The sequence below is a fragment of the Uloborus diversus genome, chromosome 1 (assembly GCF_026930045.1).
Source record: "Uloborus diversus isolate 005 chromosome 1, Udiv.v.3.1, whole genome shotgun sequence".
NCBI lineage: Eukaryota > Metazoa > Arthropoda > Arachnida > Araneae > Uloboridae > Uloborus > Uloborus diversus.
In genome coordinates, this window is record NC_072731.1 from 199777015 (window position 1) to 199793961 (window position 16947).

Consider the following 16947-nt stretch of genomic DNA (forward strand, 5'->3'; position numbering starts at 1 on the left):
CAATTCCTGGGAAATTAAAATCTCCCATTATAATGACTGACCCCTTGCTTGAAATGTCACTAATAATACTAAACATCTGTTCATCTTGACCCTGGCTTAAGTTGGGTGGCCTATAAATGTTCCCTAAACGTAGTTTATTTCCCTTATTGCTCATCAACTCCAGCCAAATCATATCAATCTCCTTAGGTTTATCATTAATTACCAATTCATTGCAAGTTAAAGTGTCTCTGACATAAAATAAAACCCCACCACCTCTTTTACCTACTCTATCTTGTCTAAACAAATTATACCCAGCAATAGATAATAAATCATCATCACTTTCGGTAGCCCATGTCTCGGTAACTCCAATAATATCCAACTTCTCATCTATAATTATGCTTTTCAATTCTTCCATCTTGTTCCTAATACTACGAGCATTTGTATAAAAAACTTTAAGTAAGCCCATCTTACTTTTATTTAATGCTGCACGATTATTTGAATCCCAACTGTTAAAATCTTTTCTCTTATTAGCCACCCTATTTCCATTTCTACTAAAATCCAAATAGTTAATACCCTTTCGAAATCTGCTCGTTAAAACATGTCCCCCATTCCAACTTAGTTTTTTGATTCTGAAGCCTCTAAAACCAAACCAATTGACCCCTGTAGAGCTCAGATGCAGGCCATCCCTAGCAATCCAATCGCGTTTACATTTACTCCACACATCAATAAACCTGATACTACGCTTAACGCAAATTTCCTTGAGTACCAGGTTCATACACCTAGCCCGTTGGTTTAACCAACTCCTATGCACTCCATACCTGGGAAGCAAACTAACCACTTGGACATTTGCCGAACAATTGGTTGCTTTGTCCAATGTTTCGTTCGGTCTAAAAAAAAAATCTATATATATACTCCACTTTTCAGAAAAATTATAGACCTGGTCAAGGAGAACAATCACTAACTTAAAGTCCGTTTCATCCAGGAAATTCTGAGCCCATTAAATTTCATTGTTGTTACTGCACGGAGTTGTGCAGAAACCCATAGAGAAATTGTTTCGTTTGGTCTATATATATATTCCACATTTCTCTGAAGATATGAAAATAATTTAATGTTATTATCATCAGTAGATTACAGGGAAAATTTTTCTTTTCCTTAAATTCAATAACAAATCATTCAAGCATGGGGGGAAAAATGATTACCACCATTTAATAACGAGTGCTTTATTTTCTTGAACAAACTTTCACAAATTAGTTCTTTGTTTAAAAAAATAAGAAAGAATTTTTCTCAAAGAATGAGACTGTTATCCAGCTTCACACAATTAGCAATTTTGTTTTTTATTGTACCTCTGGCTGTGTACACCAACAAAACAGAGCTAAGTGCATTAAATCCTGCCAACCAACATGGTTACAAAAATACATTAATTTAAAAATTAATCAGACCAACCTGATTACTATCATAACTTTCAAAAGCTGCCAAGACTCCAAATTTCAGTAATTGTGATAATATAGCCAGCTTTCATCTAAAATGTGTAGATTAGTGCATGGGCACCCATATGCAAAGTTTAAAGGGGGGGGGGGGCTCAGATATTTTCCCCGTGAAAACCAATTTCAGTACAGATTAGAGTAAATAAAGTTTGACATTTTCAATAATTTGTTCATTAATGGCTGGAGAAGAAATGTTTTTACATTTTTTGCAAAGAAAAAAGTACTGAAAGCAAGGAAGTTCTAATTTCTAGGGGAGGGGTGCTTGAGCCCCCCACTTGCCTTTGTGTATCAGCGCCCTTGGATCAGTGGTTTCCAAACTTTTTGCATTCATGGCACCATTTGAAGAACTGGAATTTTCTCACGGCACCCTAGCCTATCTTTGTTATATTATATGTCTTGATATTGTGGGCATTTAGCGAGACCCGCTTAGGCAACCCCTGGTATAGATGAAAACGCATGATAGGCACTTTATCATACTAGTTTGAATTGTAAACAGGTTTTATCGTTTTGAAAAGTAGTTATTTGTTTCTTATTTATGTATTGTCTTGTATATTATGTTAATTTTTTGGAAATTATATTTCAGCCAAGGAGTTTGAAGGAGATAGTAGAGGGTACAGAAGTGCGGAGGAACAGGCGCGTGAAATTACTCGAAGCATTCGGAGGGAAGTCAAAAAACTGTCGGACAAATGGAATGGACTTCTATCTCGAACAGAACAGAGGCAGAAGAGGCTTGATGATGTTCTTGTTGTAAGTTTAATTTGAAATCAGAAATTTGTCTAAGAGCATGCATACTTTTTGTTTATAAAATGTTTTTAATATTTTGCCTTTGTTAATCGTAAATTCTTAATCAATCTTTGTTCCTAAAGTTATAACATTTTGTTACTCCAACGAATTTTATAACAATTTAAATGAGTAGCATTTTAATTCTGTGTTGTATACTTTTAGTTCTGACATACTTTTAGTTCTGTAAACATCAACTGTTGCTAGATAACAGTAGGATCAAGATTAAAGCTACAGTTGAAGGATTTTTCTTTATGAATTTATGTCGTGTTTTTGCATAGATTTATTTCTTCACTTAGATGCAACATTTGTAATTACTTGCTGCATATGCTAATGCAAACATTTTGTTTTCTTACTAGAAAATGCAAACTTTACAAAGAGCTATGGATGACTTGAACACTAGGCTCCATTCTGCTGAGACTGCAAAATCAAAATGGCCTCCTGTATCTGAATTTGTTCTTGACCAACTTCCAGAACAAGTGGATGAACTCAAAGTACAAAAGATTTTTTTCCTCCTGATTGTTTATGAAATGCATTTTTTAGAAATTGCGTTCATTTCCCACAGGGTTGTTTGGTTTAAACCGCAATTTAAACAAAGTGTTTTTTTTTTTTTTTTTTAACTCAATTGTTATCCCCCAAATCTAAGGGTAAATTACATATTAATAAATTTGCAAACTGTTTTTTTATGTAACATAAATTCAATAGTTTTTTCTTTCTTAAGTTAATGCAACTTTTCTTATTAGGTACATAAATATAAAGCACACCAACTATGTGTTTCTAAAATTAGATAGAGAAAAATTCAAGTAGTTTATAGTCTTTATCTATTCATACTACCCGATTTGCTTCATTATTTAGAGATAAATCATGCATCATTTAAGCAATTTGTTCTGGTATGTAAATTTAAACTCTGTAGAATATCTAAATGACAAGGAAAAAAACCATACACTTTTTGACATCTACTATAGATGACGCAATCAGAGCAAATAAAAAGAAAAGATGCATAAAACTTTGAAAACAGAAAATATATGTGTAACTCTGTGCTCTAATAACAAATTTCGTGTCAAGTTTTCACTTGTTAAAGAACTTTTTCAATCTCAATATAATAAAAAAATGATGTAAGAATGTTCAAAAAATTTTTTCAATATTTAGAATACTTGATTTTAATTTCATTTTTATTTATATATTTATCGCAGAAAGTTATAACTATGAGGAAATTGATTTACAATATTTTATTCTTGGTTATTTACAATTATATCTTAACAGGGGCGGATTTACAGTCTGTTCAAGGGTGTGGCGATTGAAAACCGTAAAAGCCATTCCTCCCCCCAAACCCGTTATGTAGGGGGCATGGAGTCAGTTGCCCCTCTTCATCCTGTCTTTTAAATACTAATCGCCCCCCTTTATCCTGTCTTTTAAATAATACTCGCCCCCTTATCGCCCCTCATGAACTTATCGCCCCCTTGAAGTGTTAAATCTCCCCTTTAGGGTTTATCACTCACAGGGTTGGAAACGCTATTCTTAGTCATAGCAATGTATTATTATACCAGTATAGTGTAGTTCATGGGGAAAAAAGGTTGGAAGACCATATAGAAATATAAAAATTATTAACATTCAAAAAAAGGGGGAAGGGCCAAGCTTAGGTTCAAATTAAAAAGTAGGTAATGCCTGTCCATCCTTGATTACACTAACTGTCTAAACTTAATTTAAAGCAAATTTGTGGAATGTATTTGATTGAAATTAGTAGTGATTGCTAGTACCTAATTCCTTCAATTCTATATTATTTGTTTTAAAAAATGACGGTTACGGAGGGGGCGGTCGCCCCCCACCGTCCCCTAGTAAATCTGCCACTGTAGGTTAACTCTCACCGCAAATTATTTCTTTGATTTTTCATTTGTGCCAAGGTCTATTAAATTTATGGTACTTTTTAGTAGTTAAAGATTTTTAAAGAATATTTCTCCTATAGGGGGAAAGCGCTACTATGGGGGGAAGCAAGGAAATGAATTGAAAGATTTTACTTTTAATTATTTAACTAATCACCAAGTAATTAAGCACAAATGTGAATATTAAAAAATCATTAACGTTTAAATCGTTAAATATTTATGAATTTCTCAAAATGAAATAGGTATTCTTACAATTAGAGTTTAAACCAAAAAAAACCCGTTTTTTTGTTTGTTTTCAAATTAACCGGTTTTTTCCTAACCCTGATTTCTCATTGTAATTAGTGTGTAGTCAATTGTTTGAATGTAAAGTTATAAAATGTAATTATTTTCTTTTTTTTCCAAATTGTTTGAAGATGAAGTTAGTGTGTATGTGTGGAGTGCTGGCTTTCTTCAATGTGGTTTACAAAATAAAAATAAATGTTATGTTATAAGCTGAATTAAAAACTAACAGTTGACTATATTAACTCTTTTTACTTAAAATATTTTGAAATTTTATTCATTTTTTTATCTACTCATGTCCAAGTTGTAGTCTTGTCCAAGTGCACCCTTGGTTTGTGAAAAAATGACATAAAACTTGGACTTTTGTCTCTTTCCTTAAAAGCACTGCATTTTACTCATTGAAGAGATATGTATTACTTTAGCATATTCCTTGAGTCGATTGAAACTTTTGAATTTGAAATTAGATTGCTTTATACAAATCAATTGTTTGACATTTTATGAGCATGTCTTTTGAATTATTCTGAGGATTGACCTAATCAATTTGTTAAAAAAAATCTTGAGATCTTATGAAAATCTCTCATGCAATCATAGTCAGAACAGATTAAGTGAAGAAATGTGTGATGGTAAATTGTTTGCCTTGGACATTAAAGTCAATATGTGGATAATGATCAGGAAGTTCGTTTTTAAATGTTGGTAGTTAATTAAGCAATGCTTTGTACATGTGGTAAATTGGGACATGAAGTCGCCAATTTTCGAATTTAAGTTATGTTGTTTGGTGTAGGAAGAGTGGGTACTTTTACAAGTTCCTGTACATCATCAAGGCTAGACACGTGCCCCGATGGAGGATCATGGCCCTCCCTCCTCTTAAGTGATCAAATATATCGTAAAGCTGCATTTTGGGGACTTTTATTCTGAAAAAATTGTCTCAGAGCCCCCTGTTTGTACGCAAAAATGGAGCTCTCACCCTCACCCCTCTGACTATGATCACCTCCAAAAGCAGATGTTGGATCTGCTCTTGGTTAAGACTTAAATCGGATTTCTTGCTCTAATGCTAAAAAGGCGAAAAAATGACTTCTTGGAATAACTACTACAAATTGCTTATCTTCATCTAAATTAGGAAAAAATAAATGAAAACCTTTGTAAAGCAGTTTAATGAAGGAATAGAAAATGCTGTCTACTCATTTTCTAGGCAGCAATTAAAATTTGATGATAAGACTGTTTTCAAGTTTCCTGTATTATTGCAGAGGGAAGAGTTGGGCTATATCGATTTGTTTAGGCTATTTAAATCCACAGGATTTTTGGTGTTTCTAAGCAAATTTAAAAAAATGTTTCCAAGCATTGTTGTTTTCCCTTTTGAAATGTCCAAGTAGCTGCAACAGCTTGCGTAGATGATGATGGTGTGGCTGAAAGTTTCTTATGAATGGCAATCCAAGATTTTACTATTGAGTCAAGGCAGTTCCGGATCTAGCCGATCATTGTGGGAGAGGTTATTTGAAATTATCTAACACACTTTCTTTGAATGTTTGTCCTAATAGTCACCTGTCAAACAGTGCTGGATCATCAATTTTTTTAAAAAACCACCGCTCCTACCCATCTTCAAGTTTTTATATTGTTTGGGGGAATTTCAAAATAACAGAAATAGGCTGAATTTATAAAATTTAAGCTAAGGTTAATACCGAAACATTCTTTGTGTTTAATGTATTGCTTTGAAGAAATATGCATCAATTTTTTAGTTATCTTTTGTGGCATTTGTGGAGGAGTATTGGAATAAGGGGCTCTCCTCCAGAAACCTTTCGGAATTAAAGCCATAAAACGCAAATTTAGGCTTTCTTTGGCCTTGTGAGCTTTAGGTGTACTCAGAGGACAGCAGCATTTATAGATCTTCAAAGTGTCTAAAGTTTGCATCAAGAAATGATGTAAACAATGGAGCAAAATTTTAGAAATAAAGTAGTTTGTTTTGAGGAGAGGGATGTCATTTCCCTCCCGATAAAAACCAAAATTTCTTTTGAAGTAAAACTTGTACATTAAATTTTGTTATTTTCTCATCAAATTTTCTTCTCTTTTTTCTTCTTAAAAAAATAAGGAGATAATTTATTGGGAGGGGCCATGCCCCCCCCCCCCACCCGTTTAGATCAGCCTCTGAGGCAAAATAGGGTTTTATGTATATGCATGTTTGATTTTTAGGTTTTTTACTGCTCAAGATACTATAATATGGGTTTTGAACCTGGCAGTATACTTCAAATTTCATTTTATACTTTTTATTATATTAGAAACTCAACGATTTTTACAGGCTTTCAAGGATCGCACAGCACCTCTTCAGATGCATGTCGATGAAGTAAACGAGGCAGCCGCTAGAATTACCGGTTGCAATGTCCTGCTCTCACATTCCAACCTCAACAGGCTTGAGGAGTTGAATACTCGATGGAAAGTTTTACAAATGGCTGTGGATGACCGACGTAAACAGCTGGAGCATTGTTTGCTCGATCAAGGCTCCGCTCAGCAGCAATTCCTTAGTGGTTAGTTTATTTCTGTATTTGTTTCTGCATTTGGTGCAATTGTATTCACTCTCATAACTGTTTAAAATACTGCGGTATTTTTGGGAATTATAATGTTTTTTTTTGCTAGCCAAAGCTCCAAACTAAGACAGTGTAAAATTATTACTGTATTGTTTGCTATATCGCAGTATTTGGAACTTACACAAAAGCTGACTCTTTTTGAAAATAGCATCACTATAAACTTATTTCGGCTTTATAATTTATAATTTGTCTAAACAGATCTAAAAGAATTAGGGGAATATGTTGCTTTTACTGTCTCTTACATCAAAAATTAGCTTGAACCTATTGATGTTCACAAATTTTGTGGAAATCTGTGTTAAATAATGCATTTTAAAATTCTTTTTATCATAAAATTTTCAATTTTAATGTGAAAATGAGATCTGTTAATTTGTGAAATTTCATTTTTACAGTCACAAAAACATGATTATTTTTATATTTTGACAAAAAACAGCAATTTTCTAAGAGAATATGATTTGATTGTTAACTCCAGGTTCACAAAACTATGAGAAGAATTTTCAGTTTTACACAAACAGGACACTATTTGAGAAATTAGTACTGAAGTCTGTAGAGTATGGGTCATGCTCTAAAAAGTGTAACTTTTCTGTTACATGCCTTTTACAGTAATAAGTTAAAGGAACAATTCATTTAACAATGTTATTTAATTTCATCAAAAATCTATCTATTTATACCTGCCAACAATTTTCTAATAATAATTTTTATTTTAATACATTTTTGGTTCACAACTTGTGAATTCTCACCTACGTGGCATGTCCCACTCCTGGCCTGAGTTTATACTACTTAATAAAATGTTTAATTAAAAGTATATACTTATTTATTTATTCTTTCTTTCACATGTGTCTCAAATGCTAATTGTTTAAGTATGTTAATTTTTTTTTAATATTGTGTTTTAGTTTTTTTAGTAGGATAATAAAGACATCACACAATAAATTCTAACCTTGGTTACCCAAACACAAAATGCCATCTCTCATTAATGGATGGCAGTAAAGGCACTTCTCCTTTTACTTCCCAGGATACAAGGGGGTCCCCCTTGTTTATTTGCAGCCATAAAGAAGTTGTGAGATTTTTGTTGAAAAACAAGAAGGTAGATTTTGTTTTGAAAACCAAGTGTAGTTATTGGGAATTCTCACGTCGGTTAACTTGAATTTCAGGGTTGTAAATTAATATAAGAAAAGAAGTGCACATGTTTTCGAAAACTTAACATGTGCAGATTGTTGCAACAAAGAAAAAAAATCCCTGAAAAATGTATCCATATTAATGGAAAATTCCTCACCTCCGTGACAGACCTTTTCAATGTCACTATTTAAACACAAAATTATAAACTACCGCTATATTCTCAAATTTACTAATTTAGAAATATATTAATACTGTGCTATTTTTGACACAAATTTGAACTGAAAGAATAAATAAAATTTAAGCTGTACCTTAATTAAGAGAGCTTAATATTAGATTCACACTAATCATTAAAAGAGCTCATTGTTTGCACAATTAACAAAATTACTACTTTGATATTAAATTGGCCTCTATTTTCAAGCACTAAAAGTTTTTTTTTTTTTTTTTTTTTTTTTTATAAATTTCTATGACCAAGGTATTTTTTTATTTTATTTATTTATTTTTTAATTTATGAGTAAGATAATTGGAATTTAGCTGGGCCATTATTTATGTTTAGGTTACTTCTAGTAAAAAAAGAAGGCAAATGGTTTTGAAATTGAAAAATATTTTCATTCAAAAGTTACACATTCTGTATACTGCTGTATTTTCTAAAGATTTACAAATTGCTTTTATTGTTGCAGCATCTGTTAGTCATCCATGGGAAAGAGCAGTAGCAGGAAACAAAGTGCCTTATTATGTAAAGTAAGTAGATTTGTGAAATTCTTTGAAATTTTTGGTACTTTTTCTGTTTAAATCTCTAAGTTAAAATATGTTTTGATTTTTTTTTTTTTTACCCCAGCCATCTAACTGAAACTACTCACTGGGACCATCCAAAAATGATTGAATTGATGGATTCCTTAGGTAAGAGCATTTTAAATACTGCATTAATATTTTTACTACTGTAGGAGCTTCAGATAATTGGTGTTCTGGTCAGAGGCGTACCTGGGGGTTGGCAGGAGTGGCTCTTGCTGGGGGGGGGTGTGGCATAACAGTAAGAGGGGCGGCAATTTGCCAAGATTATTCTGAAAAACCAATCATGATTTTAAGTGAACTACTTTAATGATGTTTCAAAATTAGTAAGAATAGAGCTAGAAGGAGGGGAGAGGGTGGGGGACATTACATAATCCTAAAGAAAAAAAAAGAAAAATAAATAAATAAATAAATGAAGTTTTTGCATGCATGGACCATTGGGTCAGCTTAATGTCAGCTCTGGAAAGGTTGCGGGACGGCTTTCCGCTCCAAGTGATCCTTGCTTTTTTGGGCGGCATTTAAACTCGCGATGGAAAAATGAATATTTTGAAACGTTTTCAAATAAGATAAATGCAGTAAACTCCTGATTATCCACAGAATAAGGTGGCACAATAACCACGGATAAGCGATGCTACTATATACAATTGCTAAAAAATAACTCTCACATACATAACAAATAAATACCTTTGTGCTGAAGATTCAAAAAATCAGTAATCCAACGTCATAAAGCACAAAAATTGCAAAATATTGCAGACACGTGTTTCGGTGTTACATGGAACACCTTTTTCAATGCAGAGAAGTGTGAGCTTCTGGATGAAAAAATCTTTTCTCAGATGACTTTTCATCCAGAAGCTCTCACTTCTCTGCATTGAAAAAGGTGTTCCTTGTAACACCGAAACACGTGTCTGCAATATTTTGCAATTTTTGTGCTTTATGACGTTGGATTACTGATTTTTTGAACTCTCACATACCTTTGAATTATAGCTAGAAACATTGCTACATTTCATCTAATATTAAATGTAGAAAATATACATATATAAAAGCTAAAAACAAACAATGAAACAATCATAAGTTTAAAATACATTAAATGACCATTAAATAAATAAAAACAAATTGCAAAGACCTGTGAATAATCCAACTGCCGATATATAATTGGGGGTTTATTTTATATTCTTCTCCTACAGACATTTTAAAAGATTGTCAAAAACAGAGTTTTTTATGTGATAACTTCAAATCTATTCCAAGGTTGCGTCACTCCTCTCTCGAACAACATGAAATATTATCTTAAATTTTGGCTTCAATTTCCAAAAATTCCTAAAGGCGAACCTGTGAAAACTCCTCCCCTAACAACATCTGAGAGAATTGCAGATGATCTGGGAGGAGGGGGGGTAGAAACACCTGAACCCCCTATTTCTCAGTGAATGTTTAAGTTACAATTCAGTTCGCATTGTGGATGCTTACATCTAGATCTAGGAATGACTCCCTTCAACAGCAGATGCTGAAAATACTCTCTATCCCTCTCTACTTATATTGTGTTTCAAAAAATTAAGGTCACACCGAACTCTTCCCTTTCTCTAAACGCACAGGTGGGGCCTTATTTCAGGCAGTACCATGCACTCACTGTGGTTCTGCCCGAAATAAGGCCCCATGCAAAGATTTACTTTTTATATTTCTTTTAACTTTCCAATAATAATAGAAACTTTGTAAATGTTTTACCTTTTATTTTATATTCCCTTTTGAAATTCTCTTTCTTTAAAATTCTTTTTTCACTCATCATTGTAAGTTTTTCTGAAGTTTTGATAGCGGATTAATTCTTTTACTTCTTTTTTCAGCTGAACTGAATGATATCAGGTATTCAGCATATAGGACAGCCATGAAACTTCGCACTGTTCAAAAGAAAGTGTGTTGTAAGTATTTATCGACTTAATTTTTTTTTTTTTTTTCAAAATTTTCAACTAACACCACCTATTTATTATTATTATTATTATTTTGTAGTTTTTAATGTTTTAGGGGAAAAAATCTCATAAATATTCAAGTTATATATCAATTTAAAGTGTATGCAATTCACTTTTAAATGAGGCATAATATCTTAAAAACAAACTGATCTACCAGCTTTTGCTCCTCTAAAACCTTAAATTTCAGCAAAAGTTGCAAAACTGTTCTTTATTTTTTACTGCAGCTGCTGATTCCTTCATGGTCTCACTCTGAAAATTTTTGGAGTTTTATTTATTCCTTATCTGTCATGTGGCTTTTTTTTAACATTTTTAAAAGAATGTCTCAAAACATTTTCGGTTTTTTAATTTTAACACTTTTCAGAAACAGTTTTTCTTAAAAGTATTTAAGTTGCGTATAAAATTATAAAGTGCATATAATTGTCTTTAAAATGAGCTGTTAAACACCTCTAGCTCAAATAGAACTTGAGTAATAACATTTCAAAGCACTGCAGCGAGTAAAAAAAGAAGTGCATTTAAAAAATTTCAAAAATTAATTGCTCATCAATTATGAACAGTAGATGTTTTAAAAAATGGTATATAAATGCAAGATGTCAAAGAGTGACTTTTAAAAGTTTCATAAAAATCTGAGAGGGTCAGGTTGAGTGCCTTGTTGATTTCACATGAAGTGATCCTCATATTAATGAAGAAAATATGTAAAAATTACCAGTTAAATAAAAACAATAGATGAATAAAGAAAATAGTTCATCTTTAATAATTTTTTTTGTCATATAATCCTTTCTCTACAATTGAGCAAGGTTTTTATAAAAGCAAAGGAGAAAAAAGATGGATGGGTTAGGAGAAAGTGTGCAGTTAACTAATCCTTCAGTGAAGAAATCCTTAAGTGAGCCTGGTGCGGGCAGATCTAGAGGAAGGATCTTGGGAATCATGGCCTAAAGCTGTGATGAAACATTTGTTTCAGATTTATTCCCAAAAGTGACTTATGTTCCTTTTGGGACTTGAAATGACTTCCACCAAAAGTAGAAGCTGGATCTGCCCCTGAAGTAAGCCATGATAAGCATTCCTTAAATTCAGATATGGAACTTGTCACTGGCTGTCAAATTTGCGCTGTATTGGAGGGTTATTGGAGGGTAGCTCCAGACTTCTTTAAACTTCGGAATTGAGAAAGTCATTGCAATTGAAGTCTGAAGCTACTTCCCATACAGACCAAGTTTGACATCCATTTAGTAGGAGTTCCTGACAGTGATGTGGAAACAACTTCTGAGAACAAGTTCAATGGGTTGGGAGGTGATTTCTCCAACCCAGGCTCAATTTTTGTTCTCGCATTTATACAAATGATTATGTATGGGGGAATAAATCTAAAGTATGTCTTGTTGATCCTTTTTTTTTTCCGTGTCTGCTGTTAATAAATGTAGCTTCTCATGTATAACCTTTCTTGGATCTTTCTCTCTCTCTCTACATATCCTCACCTCAGAGGAACATAAAGACATCTAATCCCAGGATTAAAAATTAAGATATCCTACTGTTGTTTTGAGGCGATTATATGGCATAATTAATATAGATCTTATATAGAAATTTACTTTCAGTGGACTTGGTGAACATGAATAATGCCATCAATGCTTTTGATCAGCATGGTTTGAGGGCACAAAATGATAAACTAATCAGTGTTCCAGAGATGGTCACTTGTCTTTCATCCATTTATGAAGGAATCGCCACAGAAAACAATTCCCTTATCAATATTCCTTTGTCTTTGGACTTATGTCTCAACTGGTTGCTCAATTTGTATGATACGTAAGTATTACATCGACTCATGTTTTTAAACTTGTATATTCATTTGCTTTGAAATGTTTTTTTTTTTAATCCTATGCCGCTATACTGGCATTTCTGCCATTAATCGACAAGCAGCCCAATGAGATGAAGAAGTAGAACAATAATGTGAATAAAATTTAGCGTCCTTAGAGTTGTCGTGTAAAAATTTTGAAATAATGGACCAGTTCCTGAGATGATCACCGTCCATCTCACCCTGGCAACATAGAAGTCAGTAGGGCAAATCCTTTATTCCAATTCTATGCAGATGTTTTTGTCCAGTGATTACACAAAAACAAGTCACTCCAACAGACCGAGGCAATGAATTGCGGATTTTATTACTTTTATTGAGCAGGGAATTCCACTTTATACCCACAGCTGCGTCAGTATATGGGCAATTCTCGAAAAAATGTCCTGTGTGTATAAGTTTTTGATTTTTTCCAGCTAACCAAAGCCTTCAAAAAATAATGCTGTTGGGGAATAATACATGCTTTAATGTACAATCAAAGCATTACAGTTAATTCCCGCCCATATGAAGAAATTGAAGTGTAGTTCTTTGAAATATAGCTCTGCATGAATTGTTTTCTCAGAATTAGTCATCCTTATTCAGTATCGTAACCGGGGGGGGGGGGGGGAAGCAGCGGTCCACTTTAGGTGTGTCACCTACCGAAGGGGTGGGATGGATTTACAAGTTCCGAAAAATATCAACAATTCTCGTAATTTTCCCAATATTTTACATTATATATACTGTATCAAACAGTAGCATCACCACTAGATTAAGAGGAAGCTTATACGTTTGGTGACACGTTCTGAGCTGGGAAACTTAAGTGCATTTAAGAAATTATGAATTATGAAAGATATAAGTACTTCGATTCACAATTCTTTCCACAACATTTCAAATAAAATTAAGTTCAAACACAGTAGCATCATATTGGGGAGCAACACCCTTCTGTGGCTAACTTCTAAAATGTATTTAAGAACTTCTAAGAAATATAAATACTGATATATTTTAAATTATATTTAATTTATCAAACATAGTAACATTACTTTGGGGGGGGGGGGCGTTTATACTGTGTGACACCCAAAAAGAAATGTATTTTAAGAGTTTCTAAAAAATATAAATGTTGAAATTCCAATATATTTCAAATTAAATTTACTTCATCAAATGTTCAAAAGAAGTTCATCACACACCATCACTGTTAATGAAAAAACAAACAAATAAATAAATAAATATCCATTATAAAAGGGACTCAAGGTAATGAAAGAAACACCGTAAGTACCTAACCCACACGTGTGAGTACAGAACTTCCAAATTTAAAGAAATATTATGTATATCTTGGCATCTGGAAATCTGAAAAAACTAATTTAACGTAAAATGAGTGATATAGAATATTACTAGAGAGAATGAAATTAGCACAATTTTAGCAAAATTGTGAGGAATGATTAGTTTAGTTCAAGATCTGGTGAACATAATTACACGATATTTACTACCGTTTTGTTTGGAAAAAATATCCTACAAGTTCTGTCCTCATTTGAGTTTTGGATGATTTTATTTACAGAAGATATTCCAATTAGAAGTTCTTTGCAAGCATTGTCTCTTTGTTAAAAAATGGATGTTTTGGATGACCATGACTCCATTATAGATTTCTTTCTCACCAAACAGTTTGAGGCAGAGTAAATGACCCCTCTCTGAACTGAACATAATAATGCAATTTTCTGACTTTCTATAGTATTAGCCTATTTTTAGTGCTAACCAATTGGGTTTGATCTCATAGCAGCATAAGTATTGAACCTTATACATACAAAGGTGGAGTGGGTCGGAAGGACCTCTGTTTTATTGTAAAAATGTAAGATTTCTTTTTTTTTTCATTATTGCTGTAACTTATCTAATTACCATTCGCTTTAGTTTGAATTTCCTGTTTTTACAGCCCATTGGTACTTCTTCAAAAAACAGTAATTTGTAAAGAAATTACTTCTTTTTTATTTTATTGTTTTTTGGAGTTTTGATAATTCTGAATAATTTATGTATATGTTTTTCTTTCCAGTGTTACTAGAACTGGTTACATACGTATCTTGTCCTTCAAAGTAGGAATCATTTTACTAAGTAGAGGAAGTTTAGAAGACAAATTTAGATGTAAGTAATTACATTTTTAAATGCTAGATAAGTTTTTTCTCCCATACTTTGTTATGTCTAAATATTAAAAAAGCATGCATCTTGCTATCACGATTTCAAAATACACTCTATAACAAAACAATCCACGCACCAAGAAGGAGTTGTCCTATCTTGGTGCATCAATTTTTTTTTGTTATAGAGTGTATTAATTTATCTTCGGTTACATTGAATTTCTGTAGTAATAAAGCTTTTTCAAATTCATTTTGAATAGTTTTGTTTATTTTAAACGTTTTAAAATTGAAGAAAGTTTTGTGTTTAAAAAGCAAATATTTTTGAAGTTTTAATCAGTCAGTTATTGTATTAAATTATAAAGCACCTCTTAGCTGTATGAAACTAAATAAAATCCTTCTCTACATACATAGGTTTGCTGTAGAAGCTTTATTTGATCAAAACATCAATAGTAAATGTCATGTTATGAATAGCCAAATAGTTAGATTTCTTAAATAACCAAATATGCCAACTCATCCTTCACAATGCCCAAAGATGCTAACCGTTGTGAAAGCGTGCCTTACGAAAGCAAGATGCTATCCTTTCTATTAACCTTTTCCATGCTGAGATGTTTCTTACTGAAAATCAAATCTTTTGAAATGACTAAAAATTCTACTATGATTGACATGAAATTCCAATTGGTTTTTGTCCAGCAATTGATTTTCCTTGGTCTAGACATGTTAATTATACTTGCATCAGTCTTTGTCTAAAAAATAATTTAATAAACAAACTAGTTAAATAAGATAAATAAATACCTTTGTGCTGAACAGTAAAGTAAGACAAAACAACGTTAGAAGAAGCACAAATTTGCAAATTACAACAGACACGTGTTTCGGCGTTACAGGGAACACCTTTTTCAATGCAAAAGATAATGAGCTTATGGATGAAAAGATATCCGGCAAAAGCTTTTGTCAGATGTCTTTTCATCCATAAGCTCATTATCTTTTGCACTGAAAAAGGCGTTTCCTGTAACGCCGAAACACGTCTCTATTGTAATTTGCAAATTTGTGCTTCTTCTAACGTTGTTTTGTCTTACTTTAAACTAGTTAAAGTATGAAAAAGTTGAAATTTTTGACAAAAAAGTTGGATCATTTTTAAAAATCTTTCACTCTCATTATTGCGAAAAATATCACTATTTCTCAGTTAACCCTTGTGCCAATGTCTCCTGAACCCGCTTCAAGCAGTTCAAATATACTGTTTGACCATGGATTGTATGTAATTTGGCAATGTGCCAAGTAAAGACTATTCCATCTGAAAGAATCTAGCATGGGAGAAGGGAAAATAATGATGGGATTTTCATGCACGCGTTTTATAATGTCATTAGTGCCTTATTCATTGATTGCATTCTCAAAAATAAAATAAGGGGAAACAAAAAATAGATACCATGGAAACAACAACAAAAAAAAAAAATTCATTTTAATCAGGAACGTAAAAGCAAAATAGTAAGCTCAAAACTTTGTTGTGAATAATAAATCAATTACTTTTTGCGATGAGAATATAGATCGAATATACTTTAGATTTAAAAATGTTGCTGTGACCAAATTTTCCTTTTTACAAAACTAAGGCTAAATAATAAAGAGGCAAAAGTGCACATCTGAAACAAAGCAACTAACACCCCAATAAACTAATACATATGTCCATTTCTGCCTATAAACTGGATATTAGCCTTTCTATGTAATTGATGGTCAAACAGTAACTGGGCTCAGGCTGCACTGACAAGGGTTTAAGACGATTGTTTGCATTTTAGTTAATTTATTTCTTATGCATACTTGAATAGATTTATTTTGCCTGATTGCTGATGTAAATGGTTGTGCTGATGAAAGGAAATTGGGTCTATTATTACATGATTGTGTGCAAGTAAGTTTATTTATTTATTCATTTTTGTATATTTTCTCTTATAGAAAAAGCAATTTTAAATTGTTATGTGTAACTTGTTTATTTATTTATTGTTATTATTATTTTTTATTAACTGTTACTATTTTATTTATTTTGTAGATCCCTCGTTTGCTGGGTGAAATAGCAGCATTTGGGGGCAGCAATATTGAACCTAGTGTGAGAAGCTGTTTTGAAAAGGTAATGAATGATGTTCTACCATATATTAATTTTAATTCCTTAATTGCACATTTTCTTTCAGCTAGAAGAAAAAAATTC

The 16947-nt window shown here is 32.4% G+C and overlaps 1 protein-coding gene across 1 annotated transcript in view; it reads left to right on the forward strand.

The window, feature by feature from the left end:
• Positions 1-16947, forward strand: part of LOC129234114 (dystrophin-like) — a gene marked incomplete at its 3' end in the record, with an annotated part of 333560 nt that overhangs the window by 306136 nt on the left and 10477 nt on the right. The window contains 10 exon segments of the mRNA XM_054868004.1: positions 2047-2210; positions 2603-2737; positions 6693-6918; positions 8769-8829; positions 8927-8988; positions 10710-10784; positions 12416-12620; positions 14681-14769; positions 16574-16653; positions 16792-16869. Of these exon segments, the coding sequence (XP_054723979.1) occupies positions 2047-2210; positions 2603-2737; positions 6693-6918; positions 8769-8829; positions 8927-8988; positions 10710-10784; positions 12416-12620; positions 14681-14769; positions 16574-16653; positions 16792-16869 (1175 nt within the window).